Genomic DNA, 26466 nt, shown 5'->3' with positions numbered 1-26466 from the left:
GGAGCTCTATCCTCCGATCTCCTGATGATTAAGGGGGTCCAGGGGAGCTCAACCTCTACCCGTGGAAAACTCTCCTCTTCCTCTTCTCCCGATGAAAGAGGTTTCAAGCCGCAGGACAACTGATTTTAGCAGTCTCTGCGTACTTTCACACAGTCCCAGGACTGGCAGCTAAAAAGAAGCCGCCATCGGCGCAGCGGTCACCACCGGAAGTCACCATTTTCTTCAAATTAAGCCAAAAATTCTAGTCTCCCACAGGGTTTTCTTCCCAAGCCCATGTGGCAGGAAAGACTGGGTTAGGGAAGACAGTATCCTACTCCAAGTGAAATCTGCACTCCTATACACCCTCCCATGTAGTGTGAATGTAGTGAATGTAGTGCAATTCCTGATCAGGAAGGAAGCTCAGATTTTAGTCTGGTTTGTTCCTTGGTAGATGAACAAGACTTTCTTATGTCGAAGGAAAAGTCTTCATCAGGGTCCAGTCCAAGCCAGGAATAAACAACATGGCAACTGCTTTAGAAAGAAGGTTGTAGTTTATTGAAGAGGAGAGCCAGACAGAAAGATAGCTCTGGAAGAAAAGAGAGTCCGCACCTGTAGAAGGGAGTGGGTTTTTATACCCTCTTGGGCTTTTGTTTGGAGTTGTTTCCTGTTCCTGTTTGAGGCTTTGTATTTCCTGTGTCATATACTGTGACCTGAGTCTGAGTGTGCCCCTTTGGCATCTGTGGGTTAATCCTATTATGTCTTGTCTTAGAGTTTGGGTGGGGTATGTAGATTTTAGGTGTCTTTGTCTTCCTAAGCTTCTAGCTGGAGGACTCCAACCTTCCTGAATGGATTATTACATCTGTATTTCTACAGAGCTGGTTTCTGCTTGGGGGGGGGGAGACTTGGGGCTAATAAGAAAAACTGGGCATGCTTTTCTGCCTCTTTAAGATCCTTTGAGGAAATATAATATTCTGCCCTTGTAATATTTCCTTCTCGGGGGGGGGAGTGACTTCCCCACACTTAATAATAAAAGCCTCTGAAAATTATAGATTTAAGCTCTAGCAGCATAATATATACTATGATTATAATGTTTAGCAGTGCACCAGAAAGTTCTTATCAGATGATTAGAGTAGTAGTACTAGAGGGCGAACCCAATATTTTCACTGAAGGATTTACCCAAATCTAGCATTAAGAGGGGAAGGTGTGAAAGTACCTTTAATAGGTCAAAGATAAGTTTCTGGATTCTCATGTTTCTATCCAAACATAAAGCAAACTCCTCCTGATTTTACTGAAGTACTTGTAATTCCTGAGTATTAGATATACTAAGATGTACTAAATTATTTAAATAACTCTAAACCAGTGGTGGCAAACCTATGGCATGCATGCCAGAGGTGGCACTCAGAGCCCTCTCTGTAGGCACGTGTGCCATGCCCCAGAAATGGCAACTGTCCTTCTTCAACCAGCCATCCGCTAACTCACTGAGCTCCCATGTGACCAGATGCCACATGCTCTCCCATGTGGTCAGAGAGCTTGCATGCTCTCCTTTTCCTGGGCACGACCCACTGCATCTCCTCATCAGCTGTCAGCTGGCCGTCCAGCTCAGAAGCGGCTTCTCTGAACTGGCAGTGGGCTGTAGAGCCCCAGAGTGCGCCCGTCGAGGGACCGGCAGGCTGTGGCTGGTGACAGACACTGTCAGCCCCCATGTGTTCGCTGGCCTCTGTGTGCGTGGGCTGATGGTGTCAGGCAGCAGCCTCCCCAGCCCCTACCTCACCTTGCCCTGCAACAATGGCACCCCCGCTCTGCTTCGTCTTGCCTCACCTCATTCCACAGGACGAGCCTCCTGCCCACTGTCCCACCTGCCAGAGACCCCCTGGATCTCCTCCAACCCTGCCCGACCCCCACAGGCGTCCCTCCCCACAAGCAACATCGAGGTGACCATGCCCACCTTGGCCACACCCACCCAGTCTGCCATGACCACCACAGCCATGCCCACCCAGTGGGCCACGCGCACCTGGCAATAAATAAGTGGGGTTTTGGTTGCAATTTGGGCATTTGATGTCTAAAATGTTCACCATCGCTGCTCTAAACTATCCTGAATGTCCTATGGGCAGAATAGTGGAATATAAAACATAATCATATAAAAAATATAGCTGTTTTGAGACATTTGAATGTTCCATACACAAACACACTAGCATGGAGTTTTTGTAGGAGTTTACTTAAAAATTAAGTTTCATCGGCCTTCTGAGGAAGAAATGGCAGCCTAAAAACAGTTCTATCGATAAACAGAGTGGATTGAATACCTTGTAAGTATAATTCCTCTCCGGACAAGGATTGGTACTTGGTATGAATTTAGAATCTAGAGTTCATAATACTGTATATTCCTCAGAATTGTGTAATCACTTATTCTTTTTTCAATATAGATGTTTTTGTAATTCCGATGGAGACTTTCTGATTGGTAAGTTGCGAACTATTACTCTGAAATACTGTTATTTCTTTTACAAACTGGAATGTTAATTTGGCTAATGAAAGAATGTGAAGAATCTTTATTACACAGTCAGATGACATACTGATCAAGTAAAATAAAACTTGGGCTACCCTTTTTATAAAATAAAGTTTTGTAAAGACACGTGTCCTAGAATAAGATCTTGTAAGTACTGTATATTCTTCCAATATTTTTCTATGTTATAATTCATGAAAGGATATCATCTATGACATCCAAATTTATCAAGTTTATCAAGAACTTAGAAAATCATCCTATTTCATAGCAATATCATATTTAAAAAGTGTATTAGCAACTATGCAATCAGAAATAAAAAAAAGAAAAATTAGTCTGACTTGAAAAAAGGAAACACAAATATCAAGTATTATTTTAAATAATTTGTTATTTAAAAAATCTATAGGCGTTAGATAACAGTATTTGATACTCCAAGTCCAGCTTCTCTCCCATTATAATGCTACTTACAATGGTGACTTTTTTTTCCTCTTTAAGTCAGTGTTGACTCCTGGCAATTGTCTTAACAGGTCTCTGCAGTTTCCTTGGTAGGATTTTGCCCTTGCCTGCTTCCTAGGGCTCACAGGGCTGGCCCGAAGTTGATCAGCTAGTTTTTGCCTTAGGTGGGACTAGAACTCACAATTTCCTGGTTTTTAGTCTGCTGCCTTAAGCACACTGGCTCTCACTATAGTGAGTAATGCCTCCCAAATTATTTCTGATTGTAATTAGATCTTGCTTCCTGTGAATCAGGGCTCTGTGAAAATGTCAATTCATTTTGCATCTCAGCATGATTACTCTTACGCAGTGGTGGTATTCAAATATGTGAACAACCGGTTCTCTGTGTGGATGCCGCTTCTGGAAGTCCATTCTGGGCCTGGGCAACAAAAAAATTAGCTACCAATTCTGTTGAAGCGGTGCAAACCGGCTGAATCCCACCACTGCTCTTACAAAAGATTTTAATTCAATGAACTAACCCAAAATATTTCAACTGGTTCATTTTGAACAAAATCCAAAGTCCATAATCATGTTGCATTCTAGTTATGAATGCCCACATTTTATTTTGAATTTGTTTATGATATCCATGATTCTGGAATTTTATCCTGTGTTTCTAAATAATCATAATTCCTGGCCATTCTGTTTCCACATCTTTAATGCTGCAGTCTTTGCCTTCCATATGTTCTGAACATGTTGGTTGCTTACAGAAGCAACACTCAGGCATGCCTAGTAGGAGTTTGGAATTAAACACAATATCAAAAGGAATATTAAAACATAGAAACTTATAGATTTCAATACCTTCTCCTAAATTTCCTTTTAAAAATTGACAAGATTAATTTAAAAAGCAAGATCTTTTTAAAGTATCACAATATTGTCTGGGGTAAACAAATAGAATTCTGCCCTTGCATTTTCTTTATTCAGTACCACAGCAAGGCAAACTGCTCATCACTACAGAGTTTGGCAAGCTGCTAGTGGAGCCGAATGAGTTCTGTGTCATTCAGGTAAGCACTGGAGCCATATGCCTATCCTTCACTCTTTACCTCGTAACTCCTGAGTGAAAGGGACAGATGAATACTGATGTGTATCCACGTTTGAAGTTACTCCATGGGTCCTTAAAAAAAAAAAAAGCCTGCTTGCTATACTTTCTCTGAAAAGATGTACTTTTATACCCACGTGTAACTTTTTAACGTTTTAAGTGATGTGAATATATTTCACATTACTTGTTTATTGTTTATGTGCAAGACTATGGCATATTAAGTCTTTTGGATGTTTTGGAGCCAGCATTCTCTCTTAGTCCATGACATCAGGCTCAGGTGACAAGCCAGCTGGCTATTCCTTTCGCAACCATTGGATCAATATTTGGTTGACTTGAAAAAACTGGAAAATGCTAGGAAGAAAAACAAATTCCCTGTACCTGTCAAGACTTGGTTTCTTTTACAACCATGCTAAGCATAACATAGGCTCAAATATTTTCTTGCTTTCTCATAACACCTATATTCTACAGCTGAATCCAAGTCTGGGCAACGTGCCTGCCTGCTTTGAGGGGAACCTCTTTGTAATGCAGTCTTTGTTCTTACTTCAGGTGGCTTATTGTTGTCCACAATTGGCTCACAAATTAGCAATTTGTCAAATTAAGATTAATAATTTTTGTATAGACAGTAGAACTACTGTCAGGGTAAGTGTTCAGAAATTATCTCAAAGGGATTTTATTAGGAGAAAAATAAAAGAAATCTGAGTTGTGAAATTGGAAGGCTTCCGAAAGGAAAGCCTTTCAGTTGATACCACCACACTTTGGAACTCCCTCCTGGCAGAGAGATGGCCGCCTTCGTTCCTCTGGGATTTTAGGAAAATTGCCCTGGAAGACAGAATAAGTGATGTTTGTATCATCTAGCTTTTATCTTTTTTGATTTATATATATAAGTTCTTGGGGTTTGGGAGTTACTATTTTATGTTGACAATCTCCTGACCGATAACATAGAAACAAAATAAATAAATAGCTATACTTTTCTGTAATATCAACAGAATTCAGATGCTTTTGTAAAGATACCGCCATCACCTGATAAACAGAGATAGCTTTATCTCTTTATCTGATAGTAGAACAATAATAATCAGTCTTAATATTTATATTCATATTTTGTCTCCTCCTTAGAAAGGAATGCGTTTTAATGTGGAAGTATTTGGAGAAACTCGAGGCTACATCCTAGAAATATATGGTGTACATTTTGAGTTACCTGATCTAGGACCAATTGGTAAATATATTTAATACTATTTCTGCTTCCAAAAATAATTATGTCATTTTTCTTAATAATACTTATTTAACACTCCTAGCATACATTTATGTTTTTATCTATAAGGCACGTGGAACTGGGTAACAAATTATTCATGACAGCAAAAAAAAAAGTTCATCTCTGTCCTTCATAATGCTAATAAAAGTACTGAGAAAACACTTGGCCAGAGCAAATACCAAAACATTTTCAAACTGTGATGTAGAAAAGCTGGCATGTATACTTTTAGGAAAATTCCATGAATTTAAGACTGGAAATTAGATTTAATTTGAAGATCTGTGTGTTGAGATGCTGCTTAAGAACACTTGTGACATTTTCAAAGCTTAGTAGGCAAAGGCTCTCCAAAGAGATCCTATGGAATGGAACTTGCCAATAGCTAGCTTCCTTCCTTCCTTCCTTCCTTCCTTCCTTCCTTCCTTCCTTCCTTCCTTCCTTCCTTCCTTCCTTCCTTCCTTCCTTCCTTCCTTTTTCTTCTTTCTCTCTCTCTCTCTCTCTCTCTCTCCCTCCCTCGCTCCCTCCCTCCCTCCCTCCCTCCCTCCCTCTCTCTCTCTCTCTTTCTCTCTCTCTCTCTTTCTTTCACCAACTTCAGTAAGTGGTCTCTGAAAGGGCAAAACCCACTGGGAAAAAAAGTCTTTATCCAGAAGCTAAAGAGAGCTCTAGCATCGAGATCAAGTCTAGCTCTAAACATAAAGTAGCATTCTTAATATATCTTGGAATTGCAAGAATAATTGTATAGTGAATAACTTTGAGGATGTTAAGCTTCATAAATTACAGTCTTAGGCACCATAGAGAAACTGAAACTTGACTATAAAGACCTTACAAACTGTGGTGATAAAAAATGACAAACCTCAGGATAACTGAAGAACTATACTAAACACTATACTAAACACACCAGCAGAGAGCTGTTCAATATAGTGAGGTGTGGAACAGCACTCCAAGGCATTTATAGCCATGTACTTGCTCAATAGAAATATAATTGATTTCCCAATTCATGAAAGTAGTAAAACCTGAGTTTCTAATGGCTCGTTGTATATTATCTTCTGGACAAAAAGATGCCAATGCTCTTCTCATTCCCACTTGAGATATAGACCTGATTACATTGTTGTCTTCCTATAAATTTGCTGGAAGCATTCAGTTGTTAATATATGGTGGTGATGAGTAGAAACCTGGACTGAATTAGTATACAAGTGAAAAAGTGGGGAAGCTAAAATGCATCTTTAACTTACCCCTCTCTGAATCAGAGTATAAAAAACTGAAAAGGCAACATTTTGTCTATTGAGGATACCCTTCATTTTTCTCATAGCCTCTCCCTTGAGAATCAAATCAGAGGCTTGAGAGACAGATAGTCAGGAAATATCTGTTCACTTGGTATGACTGTCCCTATGACCAGAGAAACTGCATTCTAGAATACTGAAGGAACTAGTTAATGCAGAGGTGTAAAACTGGCAACCCGCAGGTCGGATGCATCATGCACAGGCCATGCCCACCTCAGCTCCGCAAAGGCAAAAAATGTTACAATACGTCACTTGACTGATCGAGTTTGATATCTATGAGTTAATGGCTTGGCTGAAGCCCTTATACAGTATATTATCCTAAACAAAGAATACTAGTGAAATGTGAAATGACTGGACAGCAAATGTCCCTATCTTCAAAAGTGGGGAAATAAGATTAGCAGATATCAATACCTACGGAGATTAGATTTGTAAGGACATTAAAAACAATGCAACTATTATGGAATTCAGAATGGATCTGTCAAGAAATTTTTTTACTGGATTTATTTTATGTTATCTTCTGATTGATTAATATCCATGGTAAATTATGGGAATTTTGTATCTTGATTTCAGCAAAGCAGCTGATTAAAAACATCAGCACATACTGGTTAGTAAGCTACTGAAGTGAGAGGTGGATGTTGTGACAATTAAGTAGATACATAGCTGGCTTGAAACCATATTCAAGAGAGCGTCTCAATATTTGTCATAAATTTGGAGAATTGAATGGGGCATCACAAAGATGAGTCTTGAGTCTATTATTTCAGTATTTTCATTAATTACTTGACTAAATAGTAAAGGGAATGCATATCAAATTTGAGAATGACAGATATGGATTGTATAGTATCCTTGAAAACAGGAATAAATTTCATAACAATGTTCATAAAGATTGAGCTAAAGGTAACAGAATGAAAATTGATTGCACACTGAAGCCAATGTGATATAGCTGCAAAAATATAAGTGCAATTTTAGGGTGCATCAAGTGTAATTTTCAATACATGAAAGGTAATACTTCCAGTGTATTGTGCATTGATCAGACCTCACTTTGAGTATTCTGTCCAGTTGTGACATGTTTTAAGAATTCAGGAAATTAGGACAATTCAGATAAGGGCAAAAAGGATGATCAGGGTATGGAAGGTATGTTTAGCCTTCAAAAAAAGATAACAATGTGGATATGATTGTACTCTTGAAATATTTGAATGCATGTCTTATAGGAGACATTCTTCTGTTATGCAGAAGAATGTTTTCTCTTGTTCCAGAGTGGAAGGCATGAAATAATGCATTTAAACTTAGACGAAGCCAGATTCTGATTCAAGTTAAAAATGTTAAAATTACTCTACAGAATGCTGTATGTGGGGCTTTCTTTGAAAACAAACTGGAAACTTCTGTTAGTTCAAAATACAGCAACTAGGCTGCTCAATGGGATTGGCTAATGTGAATGTACTATGCCATTTTTTGCTATCTAGACTGGCTGGCTGTTTTGGAGCCAAAATGCTGATTTTGACTTTTAAAGCTCTATATGACTTAGAACCAGGTTACCCGAAGGGGCTCCTTAACTGGACTTTAAGATCATTTAATGAGGCCTTCTTAGTAGGGGAGAGCTTTTTCTATAGGAGCACCCAATTTATGGAATGCCCTCTCCTGGGTGGTTTAACTGGTCTTCACACTAAAATTCTTATTTTCCTAGGTTTTTAACTGGCTATTAACTGTATTTTAATTCATTTTGCTTTATATGAATTTTATTTGAATTTTTGACTTTGCAGTTGATTAGTTTTAATGATTTTTTATTTTGAATTTTATTCTTTAGTTCAAGTTGTATTTTTAGTATGTTTAATGGTAAAGTATCCAATGACCATGATTGGACTGATCTCAAATTTCAAATATACAATTGGTTACAAAGCCTTTGTGTGTGTTTTTTTAGGAGCCAATGGCTTAGCTAATCCACGAGACTTCCTTGTGCCGGTTGCCTGGTATGAAGAGGGCCAAATAGCTGAGGGTTACACAGTGATCAACAAGTACCAAGGGAAACTCTTTGAAGCAAAACAGGTGAGGAGTTAGAATTTAGAGAATTAGGAATTTCATTAAAAATTAGCTTCCCTGTATTTATGCCTTTTTGCATTAATCATTACTCTTTTTATTAATCAGAAATCAGATATAAAATTTACAACAAAATACAGAAGTCTATCCATTTCTTACCATAAATGCTGATTATTAGCATCAAGAAGGGTGCTCTGCTTTCCCTCAGTATTCTGTTTTCTTTTCAACAAATACCCAACATTTGAAGGCTGCTGAGCATACTCATTACTTAGCTAACTGTGAATTATCTATTTATTTCTATTTCCTATATCTAAACAGCCCATCTTACTCAAAGGAGGCCTCTTTGTCTTGACTTATGAATTTGTTTGTGCTTTGGGGTTGGATACTTCTGTAATTCTCAGGAATCGACCAAAATAGTGAAAATTTTCCTGTTTCTAGTAACCTTATTTTAGACGAAGATGCATACATGCTGTGTGGAAATATAAAAAGTGCTTGACATACGCACCCATAAGAAATAGAAGACAAAAATGAAAAATCATTGAGTTGTTGATAATCAAGTGACATAATAAATAAAGTTTAATAAATGGTATTTAAATTATTAAAATTTGTGTCTTTAAAGATCAGAAAATACAAATGGAACTAAATGATAATCCTGTATCTTCTAACAAAACAGTAGTTTGCCTTACTTTGCGAGAGTTTTCTGCCTGCTGCTTAAGATCCCATCCATGGTTATTTAGGCAGAAGTTGTGGAACTAATGGAGTCAGCGCAATGAATTGCTGGTTTTCCAGTTTGCTTCTGCTGGTCAATTACCAATGGATGAGGAGCATTATTGGCAGATAATGCTTTTAAGGGAAATAGAAATGTTTCACTCCCAAGGTGGAGTCCCTTTACTATCCTGAAAAAAGTGGAAAATATGTGTGTTGCTGCTGTATTTCATATACTTATATTGTAATGGTAATTTGCATTATATATTTACTCTATGCTTTATTTATGTTTTCAGCTACTGAAGTCTCCCTCCCCCCCAAATATGATTTTTTTTAAATGTGGTTTTGGATATCAGATACTTTCCATGTCTTAAGATAGCTGTGTTGTTTAATCTTACAGAACTGGTCTCCCTTCAATGTTGTGGCTTGGCATGGGAATTACACACCATACAAGTATAATTTCAGCAAGTTCATGGTCATAAATTCTGTAGCTTTTGATCATGCGGTAAGTTCTTGTTAGGTCTTAATTCTGATCTTAGAGTACTTTGGTTAATTCTTTTGAATTAAACAAAACAGACTTTGGACTTCGGGAAACCTCAACTAAATTGCAAGTTACTGCTTTGTAATTTACACTGAACTGAAATATTTACAGTTATGACTCTGAATTTGCCTTAAATGTAATTGATTTTTCAGATTAGCACAGTTGTTTTAATAATTGCCAATTTCCCCTCACTCCACTGTTTTTTAAGGATCCTTCCATCTTTACTGTCTTAACTGCAAAATCAACCCGTCCTGGAGTGGCAATTGCTGATTTTGTTATATTTCCACCCCGCTGGGCAGTGGCCAACAACACTTTCCGTCCACCTTATTATCACAGTATGTATGCCATTTTTACTGTGTGATTTCACACACAGATAGTCCTCGACTTACACTCACTTAATAATTTCTTGAAATTACAACAGACCAACCCCAAATGTCAGGCACAAAGAATCAGGACTGTCTGTTAAGTTGCAGTTAAGCTGTTTTATTGCTCACACCTATACCTAAGAATCTAGTCAACAGTCAGCTCTAAATTGGCACTAGGTAAAAGTTAATGGAATTCAAGAGGGGCTGCACTTGGATCACTTATGGGAACATAATGGCTTCAAGCAGATCACTCTCTTGATATTGCCCCCGGCTCTGCTTCTTCTTCTCCTACATCAAAGCTACTTATGACTCGTTTTCAGAGTTATATCAGCCGTACACACACATTTGCATTTTGGATGCTTGGCAACTGCCTCATCTTTATAGCTGTTTGCAGTGTCCTACAGGTACATGACCACATTTTCTGCCACTTTTTGGCAAAATGAGCTATTGGAAGAAATGGATTTGCGTAACAATGGCATTCATTTAAGAACTGTAAAAATGGTTATAATTTCAAATCCAATTATGTGCTGCCTTGATTTACAACTCAACAACCTGCAGTTGTAATTCCAGACTCAATTATCATTATAAGTTGAGGATTATCTGTACCTGCAAGATACAGAAGACTTACTTAATAGAAATTAAGAAGGCCAGATGTCTGAAAGACCCTTGATAAAGGGCTGCAAGTCAAGTGGATGAGAAGTATTTCCTGCAATTCTTGGAAATACAGTATAAACTAAAGAGAAGGAAGGGAAGGAATACTCTGCTGTTTGCTTGTCCAGAAAAAAAAAAACCAGCCAGTGGGACTTTGGACTAAACCACTAAATGCTAAATACCAATTTGCAGCGGTGTCTTTTCTTTCATTTCAAGCTCATGCCCAACTTAAGCTATACAATTTAATTGATCAAATTTAATAAATTTAAATCAAGATTTTTTTAAAAAAAATCCACAGGAAACTGTATGAGTGAATTTATGGGCTTAATCAAAGGGAATTATGAAGCAAAGGAACAAGGATTTCTACCAGGAGGAGCCACTCTGCACAGCATCATGATACCGCATGGACCAGATGCTGAATGTTTTGAGAAGGCCAGCACAAGCAGGCAGGAGCCTGAGAAAATTGCAGAGGGAACTATGGTAAGTGTTTGGAAAACCTAAGCATTTTCACATTAATGTGGAAGCTGCTGTTATGACCCAGTTACTCAAGGCAAGGCACACCTCTAGAGAGTCTTTTATTGCTCTAAGTAATGTCCCAACAAATGGCCCTCCAATGGCCTCACTCTACCCTGAAGGCAGCCACCCTCAGTCCCCCTAACAACACCCCATATATAACAAAGAACATCCACAGAGTAGGAACACATTCACAGGGCAAGTGCCCAGTCAAATCCACCCGGCTAAGCAAGTCCACAAGGCAGAGTCAAGGCAGAAGACAAAAGGCAGTCTTCAGGGCAAAGGCAAGATATAAAGCAAAAGGCAGTCCTCAAAGCTAGGCAAAAGGCACAAGTCAAAGTGTAAACCAAAACAAACTATTGTTCCTGGCAAAAATAACTCCCCATGGCTTTTCCTTAAGTCAATCCAATCCAGGTGTTCCTTGTGAGGAAGGGTGGGGCGACCTTCTGCTGAGTAGTCTCACAGCCCTTCTTTGAGCTTGCCTACACTCCACACTCCGTGCCCTTGGATTGAGTGGGAGAGGCAGCTGTTCCTTATCAGAAGGGATCTGCTGCCTATCAGCAGCCAATTCTCCCTTGTGTCTGTGAGGGCAAGCAGCTCTCCATCCAGACAACCACCTCCCCCAATGCCTGAAGTGACTGGGACAGCATTGTCCTCAGCCCCTGGCCTCTCCAAACATGCCAAGATAGACGTGCCATCCCCATTGCATGGTCCCGGTTCCAACTCTTCCTCCTCTGAACTGGGCTCCAGTGGGGCCATGCTACTATCCCCCTGTCAAGGTTCCAATAGACAGAGACAAATAAAGCAGAACTCCAAGGCTTGCAAATTCCTCAAAGAACATGTTTGTTGATATAAAGTATTGGCACTTCAAAAGTGAAACCAAGTCTTAAGAGATGCATAGCAATTCCCCAATACAAAGTTAAGAAATCCCACCCCTAAGGAGGATTGTAAGCAACTACAGTTTCCCATGCAGCTTGTTGGTGGGCTTTTCATGAAATGCCCAGCTCACAATCTCGGGAACAGCCGATGACCTTGGTTCCCATGAGAGAAAGTCTGTTTTGTGTAGTGCAACACCTGGCAATTCCCCCTCCCTCCGTGCTATTTGGCAACTAGAAACGAGAAGGAAAAAATAGCTGCAGCCATGCTCATTCTAAAGTTGACAGTCGGTTCCACCTCAGAAAGAAAGAGTCTCCGGCAAGGGAAACAGAAATCAGGTTAGCCATCCCCTCGGGGCTTGTGAGAGTATTTATCATAAAACTTTTTTTATCAACCTATCCGCCTTAACATTCGTACATTTCACCCATGTAACCTCTGAAAGAGGGTAACCTTTCCACTGGACAAGGTATTGTAGTTTTCCCTTGTGCAACCTAGAATCCAGAATACATTTGATCTCATAATGTGTCTCTCCGTCCACCACTATTGGACCAGGCAGCTTTTTTTGGAATAGGTCTTAAGGTGGATTCTGACACAGGTTTTAAAAGACTGCAATGAAATACAGGATTGTAGTAACCAGTGCTCAGTCATTGCAGGGTGCAAATATGGCTGACTGCCTTCACAGCGTTTATTCTTTTATACAGTTTTCCAAGCAGCAAAAGTTTAACATGGCAATAGCGTAGCAATAGCATTTCATTGGTTAAACTCCTTAGCAATCCTTAAGAAGATATCATCCAGGAGGCCCAGCCAGGGAGCAGTTTCTACCACATCCTGTTGATGTAACCAGGCTGATATCATGTGAACCAGATGATATCATGTACCAACCTGGGGTATTTCCCTACATTGCCATGGTGATGTGAATGGATGAGATCATGTAGAGAGAAGAGGCATGCAGGTGTTGGAAGGGCAGTTTGCTGCTCACGACCTCTACCTGGCCCCTATCTCTACACAGGATTAACTTTCCCCAACAATTGCAGAAGTTTTAACTCCACTGTCACAGAGTTTATGATCCTGACAATGGGAAAAGGACCAAGGAATTTCGGACCCAATTTTTTGCTGGGCAATTTTAACTGTAAATACTTTGTTGAAAGATAAACTAATTGTCCAACATAAAAAGGTTTTTGAGGGGAATGTCATTTATCTGCTTGCTCCTTGTAAACCTTTGTAGCTTTTCCCAATGCTTCCTTCACATTCACCCAACCCCCTGGAAAGATGTCACCCATTGGTCCAAGGTCTGGGAAGTAGGTGGCTCCTGTGGGAATTCAGGACACAAAATCCCTATCCATCACTATTTTGAATGGGGTGAGACCAGTACTACTGTGCACACTATTATTGTAGGTTACCTCTGCAAAAGGTAAAAGATCAGCCCAATTTGACTGCTGGTAATTTACATAGCATTTGAGATAATGTTTCACCATTGTGTTAGCTTTTTCAGTGGCTCCATTAGTATTGGGATGAAAAGCAGATGAAAGCCCCTGGGAGGATCCAATCAGTTTAACAAACTCCCTCCAGAATTTTGCATAAACTGTACCCCTCTGTCAGAAATAATTCGCTTTGGAGCATCATGGAGATATGTGATTCAAAAACAGTTTGGTTAGTTTCTGGGCAGAAGGAAGTCCCAAGCAAGCAATGAAATGTGCCTGTTTGGAAAATAGATCAATCACAGTCCATATCACAGTGTTTCCCTTGCTCTCAGGTAATTCTACTATAAAATCCATGGCTATCTCCTCCCAAGGCTGAGAGGGGTCGGCCCCTTCTGCAATACACCTGGTAGTTTCCCAGGATGTTTCTTCATGGTAGCACAAGTGGCACAACTTTTTATATAACTCTCAATGTCTTTTTTTTCATTTTCGGCCACCAGAATTGCCTCCACAATAGATGCGATATTTTTAAAAATCCAAAGTGACCTGCTTTCTTAGCGTCATGACTCCATTGCAACACCTGGAGTCTGAGGCTTTCTGGGAGGTATAACTTAGAACATTTCCAAACTAATCCCCCTCTTAAAGTCAATATACACCTGTTATCTTTAAACCAGGCATCAGTATCTAACTTCTCCTTTAGCTCCTTTAACAATTGATCATCAGGACCCGCAGGGGGTCTCTCTGTGTGTGATCTGGTTCTTATTTGGGAAGCAGATTGTGGCACAGGAATAATGGAATTAATTACTTCCTCTCTGTTGCTGTTGAAATGGGACATTCTAGACAAGGCATCTGCCAGAAAGTTCTTGCCTCCAGGAAAATATTTTAAGCTGAAATTAAAATGGTTGAAATATTGAGCCCCTCGAACTTGCTTGGGGGATAATTTACGAGGGGTCTTGAGAGCCTCCAAGCTTTTGTGATCAGTCCATATCTCAAAAGGTAATTCCCCCCTTCCAAGAAATGATGCCATGTCAGCGATGCCCAATGAACTACAAAAGCCTCTTTCTCCCAAACCACCCACCTCCTCTAGGTCTCAGTTAATTTCAGGGAAGTGTAACCACAAGGTTGTAATTCTCCTCTGTGATTTTTTTGTAACAGAATGGCATCCATGGCCATGTCGCTTGCATCAGCTTGAATGATGAATTGTTGCTCGGGGTCAGGGTGTTTAAGGACTGGTTCAGCTGCAAAGAGTCTCTTTAGGTTTTGAATGCCACCTGGCATTCAAAATGATCATTGTAACGGCTGATAATTCGGGGGTATTCCCCCCTTTGTCTGACTTTAGTAAGTTGGTGATTGGCATGGCTATCATTGCAAAAGAAGGAATAAATTGATGATAAAAGTTGACAAAGCCTAGAAAGCTTAGAAGCTGCTTACAGGTGCTTGGGGGTTGCCATTCCAAAATTGCTTTGACTTTGGCAGGATCCATTTCTACTCCCTCATTCGAAATCCAAAATCCCAGGTAGTCAATGTGTGTCTGGTGAAATCCACATTTTGACAGTTTTGCATACAGTTTGGCTTTCAACAGTTTTCTTAATACATCACGGACTAATTTTAGTGTAGATCAGGATGTCATCAAGATAAACTAAAACCCCTTGTATAAATCAGGGGTCTTCAAACTTGGCCCTTTTATGACTTGTGGACTTCAACTCCCAGAATTCCTCAGCAAGGTTAGCCGGAAAGCGACAGTGTTGATTACATTACATCAGGTTGATTCCAGTATCTGGGGGGCTGCCACAAGGAAGAGGGGGTCACGTTATTCACCAGAGCACCAAAGGAAAGGACAAGAAACAATGGTTGGAAACTGATCAAAGAGAGAAGCAACCTGGAATTAAGGAGAAACTTCCTGACAATGATGACAATTAACCAATGGAACAGCTTGCCTCCAGAAATCGTGAGCACTCCATCATTGGAGATTTTTAAGAAGAGACTAGACAGTCACCTGTCTGAGATGGTATAGGTTCTCTTGCTTGAGCAGGGGGCTGGAATAGAAGATTTCAAGGTCCCTTCCAGCTCTATTATCTTCTATTACAGCATTGATAGGAAATAGGTCCAGATAGCGGTGGTCCTGTTTTTTGAATGATCGATTTGAAGGCAAGTGCCATGTGGAAAGCCAAACTTGATCCTCCATGGCTAGCAGGGGAATGTCTCTGCAATGGCAGTCTGCAAACTTCTTATAGTTGTATTGAGCCTGAAGCTCTTGGAGGAATGTGTACATGGGATAGCCCGATGGGGCTAAGGGAAAGAGGCACAGGCAAAAGACGTAACTGGTGAAGAATGGGATCACTTGGATGCAGATGTGTTGAGAGTTGTTATATGTAAACTCAGTCACCACTAGGACATCCACCCAGTTGTCCTGCTCTTGATTAGTGAAACATCAGAGATATTGCTTGAGGTCTCTGGATGATGGACGAAGGAGAGACACACTTGGATCTAGAATTCTTTCAGCAGAGCCTGCCAAAACTGTGCTATGAATTGTGCTCCTCAATTTGACATGACCTGGTCTGGCAGACCGTGCAGCCAGAACATATTGCGGATGAATAACTGGGCCATAGACTGAGCCATGGGTAGACCTGAACTCAGGATAAAATGGGTTATTTAGTGAGCATATCCACCACGACCAACACAATGGTGGCTCACTTAGATGGTGGCAGCTCAGTGATAAAATCCATAGAGACAGCCTCCGTGGTCTGCAGTGTGGAGAAAAGCTGCAGCAGGGTGGGAGGAGCACCAGGAGTGTTTTTGGCCTGCCTACACTGAATACACAAGCCCACATACCCAGTTATGTCATGCTGAAGATGTGGCTACCAAAAAGTCTTGGACACCAGATGGAGGGTCTTGAACACCCCGAAGTATCCTGCCACCAGGCTGACATGGCTGCCAACTATCCCATTTGGCACTTTTAACCAAAGAAACTCCTGGCTCTTTAGATTGACCAAGAGTGTAGCTTTATTGAAAAAATTCATCTAAGCACAGAGAAGCAAAGTCAGTTCTGGGATTTTCCTGTGAAAACCACATAGGTAACTGCCCACTTTCCCTCTGGCCACCCATAGTTCATAGTTCACCGAGTTCAGTTCTTTTACTTTGGGAAAAAAACTGTCTGCTCCGGTCAAACATTCTTCATGACTTGGCCTTGGAAGATAACATTTCTCTGGCAACAGAAGGTTCACTTGCATTTCATAGCCTCCCCCCACTCTTAGGAATTCACGACCCTCCTCCCCTCACTGGCAAAGCTGCAAGCAAAAGCAGGTGCAGGCAACTATGGAGTTCAGGCAGGTTTGACAATGGCACTGCAGCAAGATGAGATGCCAGAGGGTCCCCGCAGGTATTCTATCCCAGCCTATTGCCATCCTTGTTAAAGGCACAAGGACTGATAAAATAGGCTGGAGACTTTAAAACAAAACAAACCCCTTTTAATATGGGTGACAAACCTGCCAAATAGTCCAAAACACAAACAGCAAAACTCAAGTCCAAATGAAGGAAATAGTCCACAGGAAACACGATGCAAACAGAATAGTAGTCACAAGCAAGATGAACAGACCAGGATTCCAAGAAGTATTTTGCAAACGGTTGCCTTCAGCAACCAGCACCGCCCACACCTCCTCTTTTTATACAGCAGTCCCAAGGCGTTGCCTCTCATTGCCTTCTCCTTTTACCCTGGAGTTGCTGTATTGACTGCTGCTGATTTACTCTCGCTAATTGATGACATGTGCGAGCATCAATTAGCAAGTCCATCAGGTGTGAGTCCTCCGAGTCTGACTCATTCTCCTCACACAGCTGAGCTTCATCAGGAACACGACTGGAGGGCCCAGGCTCTGCATCAAATCGTGAGTCCTGTAATTCATCAGAGCCTCCCTCTTCCCTGATGGCCCTTCAAATGCCTCCTCCACCTCCTCCTCAGATTCCTCAGACTCAGCTGTTGGGAGCACAGGCTGGCATGGAATCACAACAGCAGGTAGGATAGAATAAAAACTTTATTATTATTTTAAATGTACACTAATCAGCATACATTAAAATGAAATTGCATTGCATTCAGCTCTCAAAAAATACCATTATGCATATATCCACATACATACACATATGACACAAACATCACAGTCTACTTCAAATGTATATATATAAATGGCGAAAAAAAAGAATCCTGAGAATGTAGAAAACGGCTGTTATAGAATCTAGTAGTTCTGCTATAAATACTTTGAAATCTCCTCCCAGAGGGGAGCAATAGAAACACACCGTGAAGTGGGTATATGGGATCCTAAGCACATAGTACTTATAAGCAATATCCTAATGGGAAGCGAGCTTCATATAATTTTCTCAGCTGTCCTTCCCACTCTATCTGAGGCACTGCTACCACCAGACCAAACCAAACCAAACCAAACAGTGTTGCAGTTTGTTAAAACACTCTCAATCATGCCTCTGTAAACAGTGGCTAGGACAGGAGAAATATGTGCTCTCCTCATCCAACGCAAGAAATGCAAATGCTGGTTTGCATGCTTCACTAAAGATAATTGTTAGAGAATTTTAATTTCTCTGTTGGTGAAAAATAAATCAGAAGCTCTCACAGTTGACTGCATTTAGCTGATTTAAATAACTTTATATTTATATAAAAATATTTACAATACCATTCTTCTTTACAGCAACATAGCTTAACGAAGACTTCTTACAGAGACAGACCAGAGACAAAACCTTGAGACTGGAAATCCAGCTCCTAACTCAATACTCTTTTTGCACAGACTCAGTAGCCCTTTCTTCTCATTGGCTGACTGAGTTACACATGACTCTTCCTGTTTATGAATATTCCAACACTCCTCCCTTCATGACAGGAAGAGACATCAGACTAATTGACTTAATACATTCTTAATTTGTGAAATACCTTGTGCCACTAACCTGGCCTTATACTGTATATCATTATTTGGCAATATCTTTTTCTTATATGCCCACTTACAACCCACAGCTTTGGTTCCCTGTGTCAAAGTCACTGATTTAAATACTTCAGGGTCTCTCATGGATTTCATCTCTTTATCCATGACCTCCTTCCATCTTTCTTGTTCAGCTTTTGGTAATGCCAACACCTCTTTATAACTTCTTGGCTCATACCACACATTGCAAACCTTTACTTTGCTGGCAGAATACCTGTCAGGCGGAATTCCTTTATTACATCGCTCTGACCTACGTGGTATTAACTGCTCCTGTGTCTCAATTCTATCTGGCTTCATGTCTTGTTCAGACTCTCCTCCCTGAACATTGACATCTTCAATAATCATTTTATCATTAGATGAGTTGTCATTAAATAGATCACCGTCATTAAGTGAGACATACCCAGAAGTTGCATTAATTCTGTCCCAATTTTGTTCTGCAAAATTAGCAGACCTTGAAATTATAATTCTTTTACTTCCATCGCTAAAGCGATATCCTTTTGACCCTGGCTCATAGCCCACAAACCTGAGCTTTCTTGCCTTTTGCTGTCCCTTTCTTCTGATTGCCTTAGGAATATGTACCCATGCAGTACTTCCAAAAATTCTCAAATGTGCCAGTGATGGCTTTCTCCCATATAGAATGGCATATGGAGTATTATTAATGGAGAACTCCACAGCCTGTTAACTATATAATTAGCAGTCAATATGGCTTCTCCCCAATATTACCTGCTCAAACCAGAATCCTCCAATAATGAATCTTTCATTGTTTGCAAAACACCATTCCTTCTTTCAGGTACACCGTTCTCTGCTGCTGTGTAAGGATTTGTACGTCTGTGTCTTATCCCCAACTGCCCCAGCCATTGTTGGAATTTAGTTGACATAAATTCAGTACCTCTGTCAGTTTGCAACTGACACACTTGTTGTCTGTACCTTCTCTCTACCAAACTTACCCACTGCTTGAATTGTTGTAGCACCTCTGTCTTTGCTCTAAGCAAATAGCAAAACGAATACCTGCTATAATCATCAACAATTACCAGTGCATATTTTGCTCCTCCCAAACTGGCTTGCATAGGTCCCACCAGATCTGCATGGACCAGCTCTAGAACTCTTTTTGTTTGTCTTGTGCTATATTTACTAACTGGGAATGCCTTTGACTTTGATGCTTTGCATACTGCACAGTCCAAATATGTTTTGCATCCCTTCAAATTTAGCCCTTCTGCAAAATCTTGCATTTGCTGCAAAACTTTAAAGCTTGCATGGCCAAGTCTTCTATGCAGAAGATGAACACATGAATCATGCTCTGCAACATTCTTAAATATATGGGAACATTGAACCTTTTGTCCCTGCAATACATATAGATTATCTTCCTTTATGCCTTCTGCACAAATATTCCCATTCCTTTTGATGAGACATTTCCCATTTACAAAAATGACCTCAAAACCTTGTTTGTCTAAATTAGACACACTTAACAAATTATGTTCCATCTCAGGTACACAAAGCACATTGGTAAACTTTGATTCCAAATATGGAATTTTTACATCGCCCCTTCCAATGACTTTTGCTTTCTGGCCATTTGCCAAAGCCACAGCTTCTTGTGCTACTGGAACAAACCTGCAAAATAATTCAGAGTCATTAACAACTGTTTGACTTGCCCCACTATCAATTAGCCACTTGTCTCTGTTGTTGCTATTGCAAACTTTTGCAACACCAAAATGTTCCTTTTGCAAATTAGTCTTCTTTGCATGCACAAATGTCCTTTGCTGCAAACAGTTCCTTTGCAAACAGTTTCTTTGCAAATGTGTCTTCGCTCCACAAATGTAGCAACTCTTTACTGGTAAAGCTCTCTTGTAAAATCTCTCATTTGTTGCAATTTGATCCGGTCCGATCTGCTTGTTTCTTCTTCTCTGGAGACTTGCAGTCTGGACCCCCTCCTCGGGAATTTCTCCTCCTGGTGGCTGCTTCTAAAATGGCGTTTTTCTTCTTCATTAAGCAAACATGCCTTTAAAGACTCAAACTTTAAGTCTTGCTCTTCTTTGCATTCAAATATTGCAGAAACTGTGTCCCAGGTTTTATCTAAACTGTTCAACACCAATAAAACCTTCTGGGACTCAGGGAATTTAATCCCACGTTGTTCTAAGTCCAAAAATAAACTTTGCATTTTATTTAAATGCTGTTCCACAGATTCACCTGGTTGCAAACAGGCTCTGTAAAGTTTTCTTGACAATTGCACTATATTGCATGCAGAAACATTCACATGCACAGCTCTCAACTTCAACCAAATCTCCTTTGCAGTCTTTAAATTGCAACATTTAGAAATTGATCATCATCTAAATTCAAGATAAGATAAGCCATTGCTGTATCATGATTTTTCTGATCAACTGCTGCAAACACTTGTGGTGGATTTTCAACAATATACCACAGCTCTTTTGCTTTCAGCAAACATTCCATTTTTGCAGCCCACACAATGTAATTCTTCTGGCCCAAACGAGGCACACAGCTTTCTTTAAATTCCATTGCAGCCATTTTGCTAATTCTGCCTTGTTCTTAAACTTTCTAAACACAGGTAATTTCTTCCAGCTTTAAATTACAATGCAGTCCTTAGTAAGCTCTGGGCCCATAACCTGTTAGAGAATTTTAATTTCTCTATTGGTGAAAAATAAATCAGAAGCTCTCACAGTTGACTGCATTTAGCTGATTTAAATAACTTTATATTTATATAAAAATATTTACAATACCATTCTTCTTTACAGCAACATAGCTTAACGAAGACTTCTTACAGAGACAGACCAGAGACAAAACCTTGAGACTGGAAATCCAGTTCCTAACTCAATACTCTTTTTGCACAGATTCAGTAGCCCTTTCTTCTCATTGGCTGACTGAGTTACCACATGACTCTTCCTGTTCATGAATATTCCAACAATAATGTATGAAGAGACCAAGTCAGGTTGTTAGTTATCTGCACTCCCAGGTACTTAATACTGTTGACGAACTCCATAGCTGCAGCCTTGATACGAAGTGGAGTATGACTATGCCGGCTCTTTCTAAGATCAACAATGATCTCCTTTGTTTTATTAACATTCAAAACCAGGTTATTTTTACTGCACTAGTCCACCAAAGCCTTTATCTCCTCCCTATAAAAAACTTTGTTATTATTTTGGATAAAACCCACCACTGCTGTGTCATCTGCATACTTCACAATATGATTTGTAGCAGACTTGGCACAGCAGTCATGGGTCATCAAGGTGAACAATAATGGACTCATAACACAGCCCTATGGGGAATCTGTACTCAAAAAGATGGAATTGGAAATTTTCTTCCAACTCGCACAAACTGACACCTATCAATAAGGAAGTCAAGTATCCAGTTATGTAAAGAAGTATTAAAACCTAATAGGCCCAGTTTGCTCACCAAATGCTGAGGAATGATTATGTTGAGCACCTAACTAAAATCAACAAACAGCATTCGCACATGAGTATTTTTCTCCTCCAGGTGCGCCAAACTAAGATGAAACACACAAGAAAGTGCATCATCAATAGAGTGGTTCATAGAGGTGGCCCTGGAAATGAAAAGTATGTTTAAGACCAGGGGGTTGCCTCATTCCCCACACTTGGGCCAAGTCACGGCATTATATAGCCACAAATAGATCCTGCTGCTGCGAATCCTGGTTCTGCGGTCTCAAATTCACCAGTTCCTTGGTGGTTGCAAAGCACTCCAACAGAATGACTACGCGAGGCCCTAACTTGTCCTCCTTACAGGTATACTCAGGTTTGCGGAACAATGTGTCTGCATGCTGGTTGCACCTGTTTGGCACATATATCATCATAAAGTCAATGGATGAAAAGAACGACCATCACACCTGTCGCTGGTTCAGAGTTTGAGCCATCTCCAAATGCTCCAGATTGCTATGATCCATTCAAATCTCAATTTGATGCTAAGCACCCTCCAAACGTTGCCATCAGGTCTCAAAGGCCACCTTCACGGCCAGCAGTTCCTTGTCCCATATTGTGTAGTTCCTTTCCACCGAGGACAACTTCCTGGAGTAGTAGATACAAGGGGAAAAGGGTACCCAAGGAAATATAGGCTTGAAGGAGAATGGGCCAAATGGCAATATCCGATGCATCTGTCTCCACCACAAAAGGGCACACTGGATTGTGATGCTTCAGGATGGGCTCCGAGGTGAAGGTGGCTTTTATGGTGTCAGAGGCATCCTGCTCTGCAGTGCCTCAGTGGAACTGTACCATCTTCCATAACAGGTTGGATAGGGATGCAGTCAAGGTGGCAAACAAGGGAACAAACGTATGATAGTTTGGAAAGCCCAAGAGCAGTTGCACATCCTTCATCCAGTGTGGGGGATGCCAGACCCACAGCACCTCCAATTTCTCAGGATCCATCTCTGTGCCCTCGGGAGATGCAATGGCCCAGGAAGCAAATTGGCATTTTTCGCACTCTGCGAAGAGTTGATGCTCACATAGTTGCTGTAACACCAAACGGATGTGCTTCCAGTGCTCTCTTGGGGAAGGAGAGTAGACCAATATGTCATCCAAGTAGATGACCACAAAATAGTCCAACAGAACCCAGGACACATTTTGCATGAAGTGCATGAAGATCCCAGGAGCATTGGTCAGGCCAAAGGACATCACCATGGATTCGATGTGGCCATAACATATCCTGAAGACTTCTTCCACTCCCCCACTCTGATTCGGATCAAATTGTAGGCTTCCCACAGGTCCAGTATGGTGGAATTCTGGGCCTGGCATAGCCTCTATACCTTGACAATCCACAGCAGAGGGTACCGATTTAGCACCGTTCAGTTTGTGATAATCACAAGAGTCTTACCTCCATGGATTTTTTCTTTACAAAAAGTATGGGAGCAGCCAAAGGAGATGTTGAGCGCCAGCAGGTTTTTATCCAAGAATTCCCAAAGAGCCACCAACTTGGGTTTAGAAAGGGAGTAAATCCAGCCCACTGGCAATTTTGCATCTGCGACCAGGTCTATTGGGCAATCATACGGGCGGAGATGTGGCAACTGGTCCACCTGCTTTTCCCCAAACAATTGGTGTAGTCAGTGATCTTAGAGGGTAAATCCAATGACTGCCCAGCAGTCAGCCATGCCTAGTGAACGGCATTGAGCCAGCTGCACCAAGGTGGCCACACCCACTCAACCACACCCACCTAGTCATGCCAACCCACCTGCGACCACCCAGCCATGCCCACCTGGCCACTGTGAGTCAGCATAGACCCTTCCTGGAACTCGTCCATCAAAGTGGCCTTGTTCCACTGGACATCCTGGCTAACCACTCAGAAGTCACTGATGTAATTTGCAACTGGCCGATGCCAGTCGTAGCTCCCACAAACACCAATCACGGTATGTGCCTTTAAGAGATCCTCAACATAATACACAGCTGTGTATAAAACCAGACCCCCCCCCATGAGGAAACTAATCAGGAATCCCACTTTGTCCTAGTCCATGGGAAAGTCCTCTGGCCATAGGCTCATATACAGCTGGCATTGCTCAAAAAAGGTGAGGAATTGGGCAAACGTCCCATCAAATGTATCTGGCACTACCACAGGGCATTTGTGGCAAGGCCGGGCGGAACTAGCAGCTTGCAACTGGGCAAGTTGCGAGGAGAGGAGCACCACTTGTTGAACTACATGAGCACTATTGGCAAGGAGCTGTTCCATCTTGTCTTGCTGCATTCCATGTCCTGCTCAAGAGACTGGATGGGGTGGAGTTGTTGGGCCAGGAACAAACTATTATGACACAGGTGATCAAGGAAAGGCAGGCCTCTAGAGAATCTTTTATTGCTCTAAGTAAATGTTCCAACAAATGGCCTTCCAATGTCCTGTCACAAGTCCAATCCACCCATCTAAGCAAGTCCACGAGGCAACTGTCAAGGCACAAGACAAAAAGCAGTCCTCAGGACAAAAGCAAGATACAAGGCAAAAGGCAGTGCTCAAAGCAAGGCAAGGCAAGAGGCAAAAGACATGAGTCAAAGGCAGGGGAGTATAAGCCAAACAAACTATTGTTCCTGGCAAAGACTAACAGCATCAGGAGGCATGTCATCCACATTAGACGGTCCTGGTTCCAACTCTTCCTCCTCCTCTGAACCGCACTCCAATGGGGCCATGACAGCTGCCCACACTCTCTCAGTGGTTAGGATGCTGACCTTGTCGGCTTGTAAGCTGAAAACCGGGGTCTCAGCGCCATGTGACAGAGTGAGCTTGTTACTTGCCCCAGTTCCTGCCCACCATGCAAATGTGAGTAGATAAATAGGTGCCACTTTGGTGGGAAAGTAACAGCATTCCGTGATGCCATGCTGGCTATTTGATCACAGAAATGTCTTCAGACAATAATGGCTCAATGGTCTTGAAACAGAGATGAGCATCGCTCCTTACAGTCGATAATTAAAATCTGCAAGGATTCCTCCTGCCCACGTTGGAATCTTTCCTTTTCTCAGAAAACATTTTTTTAAATATAGCTTATAATCTCATTACTAACTGGAATATTAAGACGGGGAAAATATAGAAAATGGCAGTTGTGTTGATAACCCTGAAGAGAATAACTGTATGCATGGAATGGAAACACGGGTAGTTGCTGAGTTCCAATGAGAAAATCTGCGTATATTTCTCATTTTGTGCTGAGCTGAGGAAACCAAAGATTTGCTCTTTCACAAGACCCTAAATACATATTTGTAAAAAGTGTTTTAATAGTTGATTTCATTTTTTCTGGCTTTAACTCTGATTGTATGTAAAACCATCAGTTTTTCTGTAAAACACTAAGACACTCTAAGCATCAAATTTATTAAAGAAAATATTTCCTGTTACAATTTTAAACTCTGCTACAAAACTACAAATCTTTGCAATTCTCATTATGAATGCTTATTATCCACTGAGCTCATGGAATAACCCATTTCACTGCACAGTAGCACTTCCTGCTAAACTTATTTTAGTTAGGATTTGTTCATAAACTAAATTTTTGACAATCAGCTCAATAATTCCTAGTTTTTCTAATGTTTTATTTCATATTAGAATTTAAATTCTCTGCAAAATTATATAAAACAAGCCAAATGATAAAATGAACACCAACATATGATAAAAGCAAAATAGCAATATCATTCAAATCAGTTAAAATAGTGTATTTTTTTTTGTCCACTTCATTCAAACAAATACTGATTTACTTACTCTTGCAATATGTCTTATTTATTTTCCCAACAGGCTTTCATGTTTGAATCATCCTTTAGCTTGGCTGTGACCAAGTGGGGGCTGAAAACCAACTTGGATAAGAATTACTACAAGTGTTGGGAAGAGCTGAAGATCAATTTTAATGCCAAATGTAAATGAAGTATCCATATCCAGTTTCTTCATTCCCAAGTAGTTCAAGAAAATCATGGAACAATATCTTAACCATCTTAAATGAGCATATGAAATAAAGTCTAGCAGCTGAAAAAATTAAAATCACTAATGTGAATTGTTCATGTAAAACTGTCCATTATGAAATTGGGAATATATGTAAGCCCATCATATCATACCCAGTATAAAAAAGAGAAAAGAAAAAAAAAACCCTCCCAAGCCTAGCACAAAAAAACTTGTGTAGACTTATGTTGTTGAAGAACTTCTTTTATGAGGTGATTTCTCAAATATATATCACTGGGCTCAAGAGTGAGAATTTGTCATTTTGAAAGAAAGCACTGTTTATCTTCAGTTTAATTTTCTACAAAATACACAAAATATATTTCTCTGCTTATCTCCTTTGCAAAAGAAATTAGAAAAATAGCTGTAATTTATGTTTCATGAGTAAAGAATGCCATTAATTCACAACACTCATTTTCAGGGCTACCAGTTCACTTCATTTGTAGGAAAAAAACAGAGGAT

At 40.5% G+C, this 26466-nt stretch overlaps 1 protein-coding gene across 1 annotated transcript in view; it reads left to right on the top strand.

Annotated features, from left to right (window-relative positions):
* The window catches only part of HGD (homogentisate 1,2-dioxygenase), a 47324-nt gene extending 21073 nt beyond the window's left edge, over positions 1–26251 (top strand). The window contains exons 7-14 of the mRNA XM_039366661.1: positions 2400–2434; positions 3887–3966; positions 5115–5214; positions 8440–8564; positions 9661–9765; positions 10010–10136; positions 11116–11297; positions 25810–26251. Coding sequence (XP_039222595.1) covers positions 2400–2434; positions 3887–3966; positions 5115–5214; positions 8440–8564; positions 9661–9765; positions 10010–10136; positions 11116–11297; positions 25810–25935 — 880 coding nt within the window. The 3' untranslated portion in view covers positions 25936–26251. The remainder of the gene's footprint in view (positions 1–2399; positions 2435–3886; positions 3967–5114; positions 5215–8439; positions 8565–9660; positions 9766–10009; positions 10137–11115; positions 11298–25809) is intronic.
* The last annotated feature ends 215 nt before the right edge of the window (positions 26252–26466 follow it).

This window comes from Crotalus tigris, unplaced genomic scaffold (assembly GCF_016545835.1).
Source record: "Crotalus tigris isolate CLP2741 ecotype Arizona unplaced genomic scaffold, ASM1654583v1 scf7180000020347.5012614909:4044961, whole genome shotgun sequence".
In the NCBI taxonomy this organism is placed as follows: Eukaryota; Metazoa; Chordata; class Lepidosauria; order Squamata; family Viperidae; genus Crotalus; species Crotalus tigris.
The sequence above is the reverse complement of the archived record's forward strand: the minus strand, read 5'-3'. Positions and strand labels throughout refer to the sequence as shown.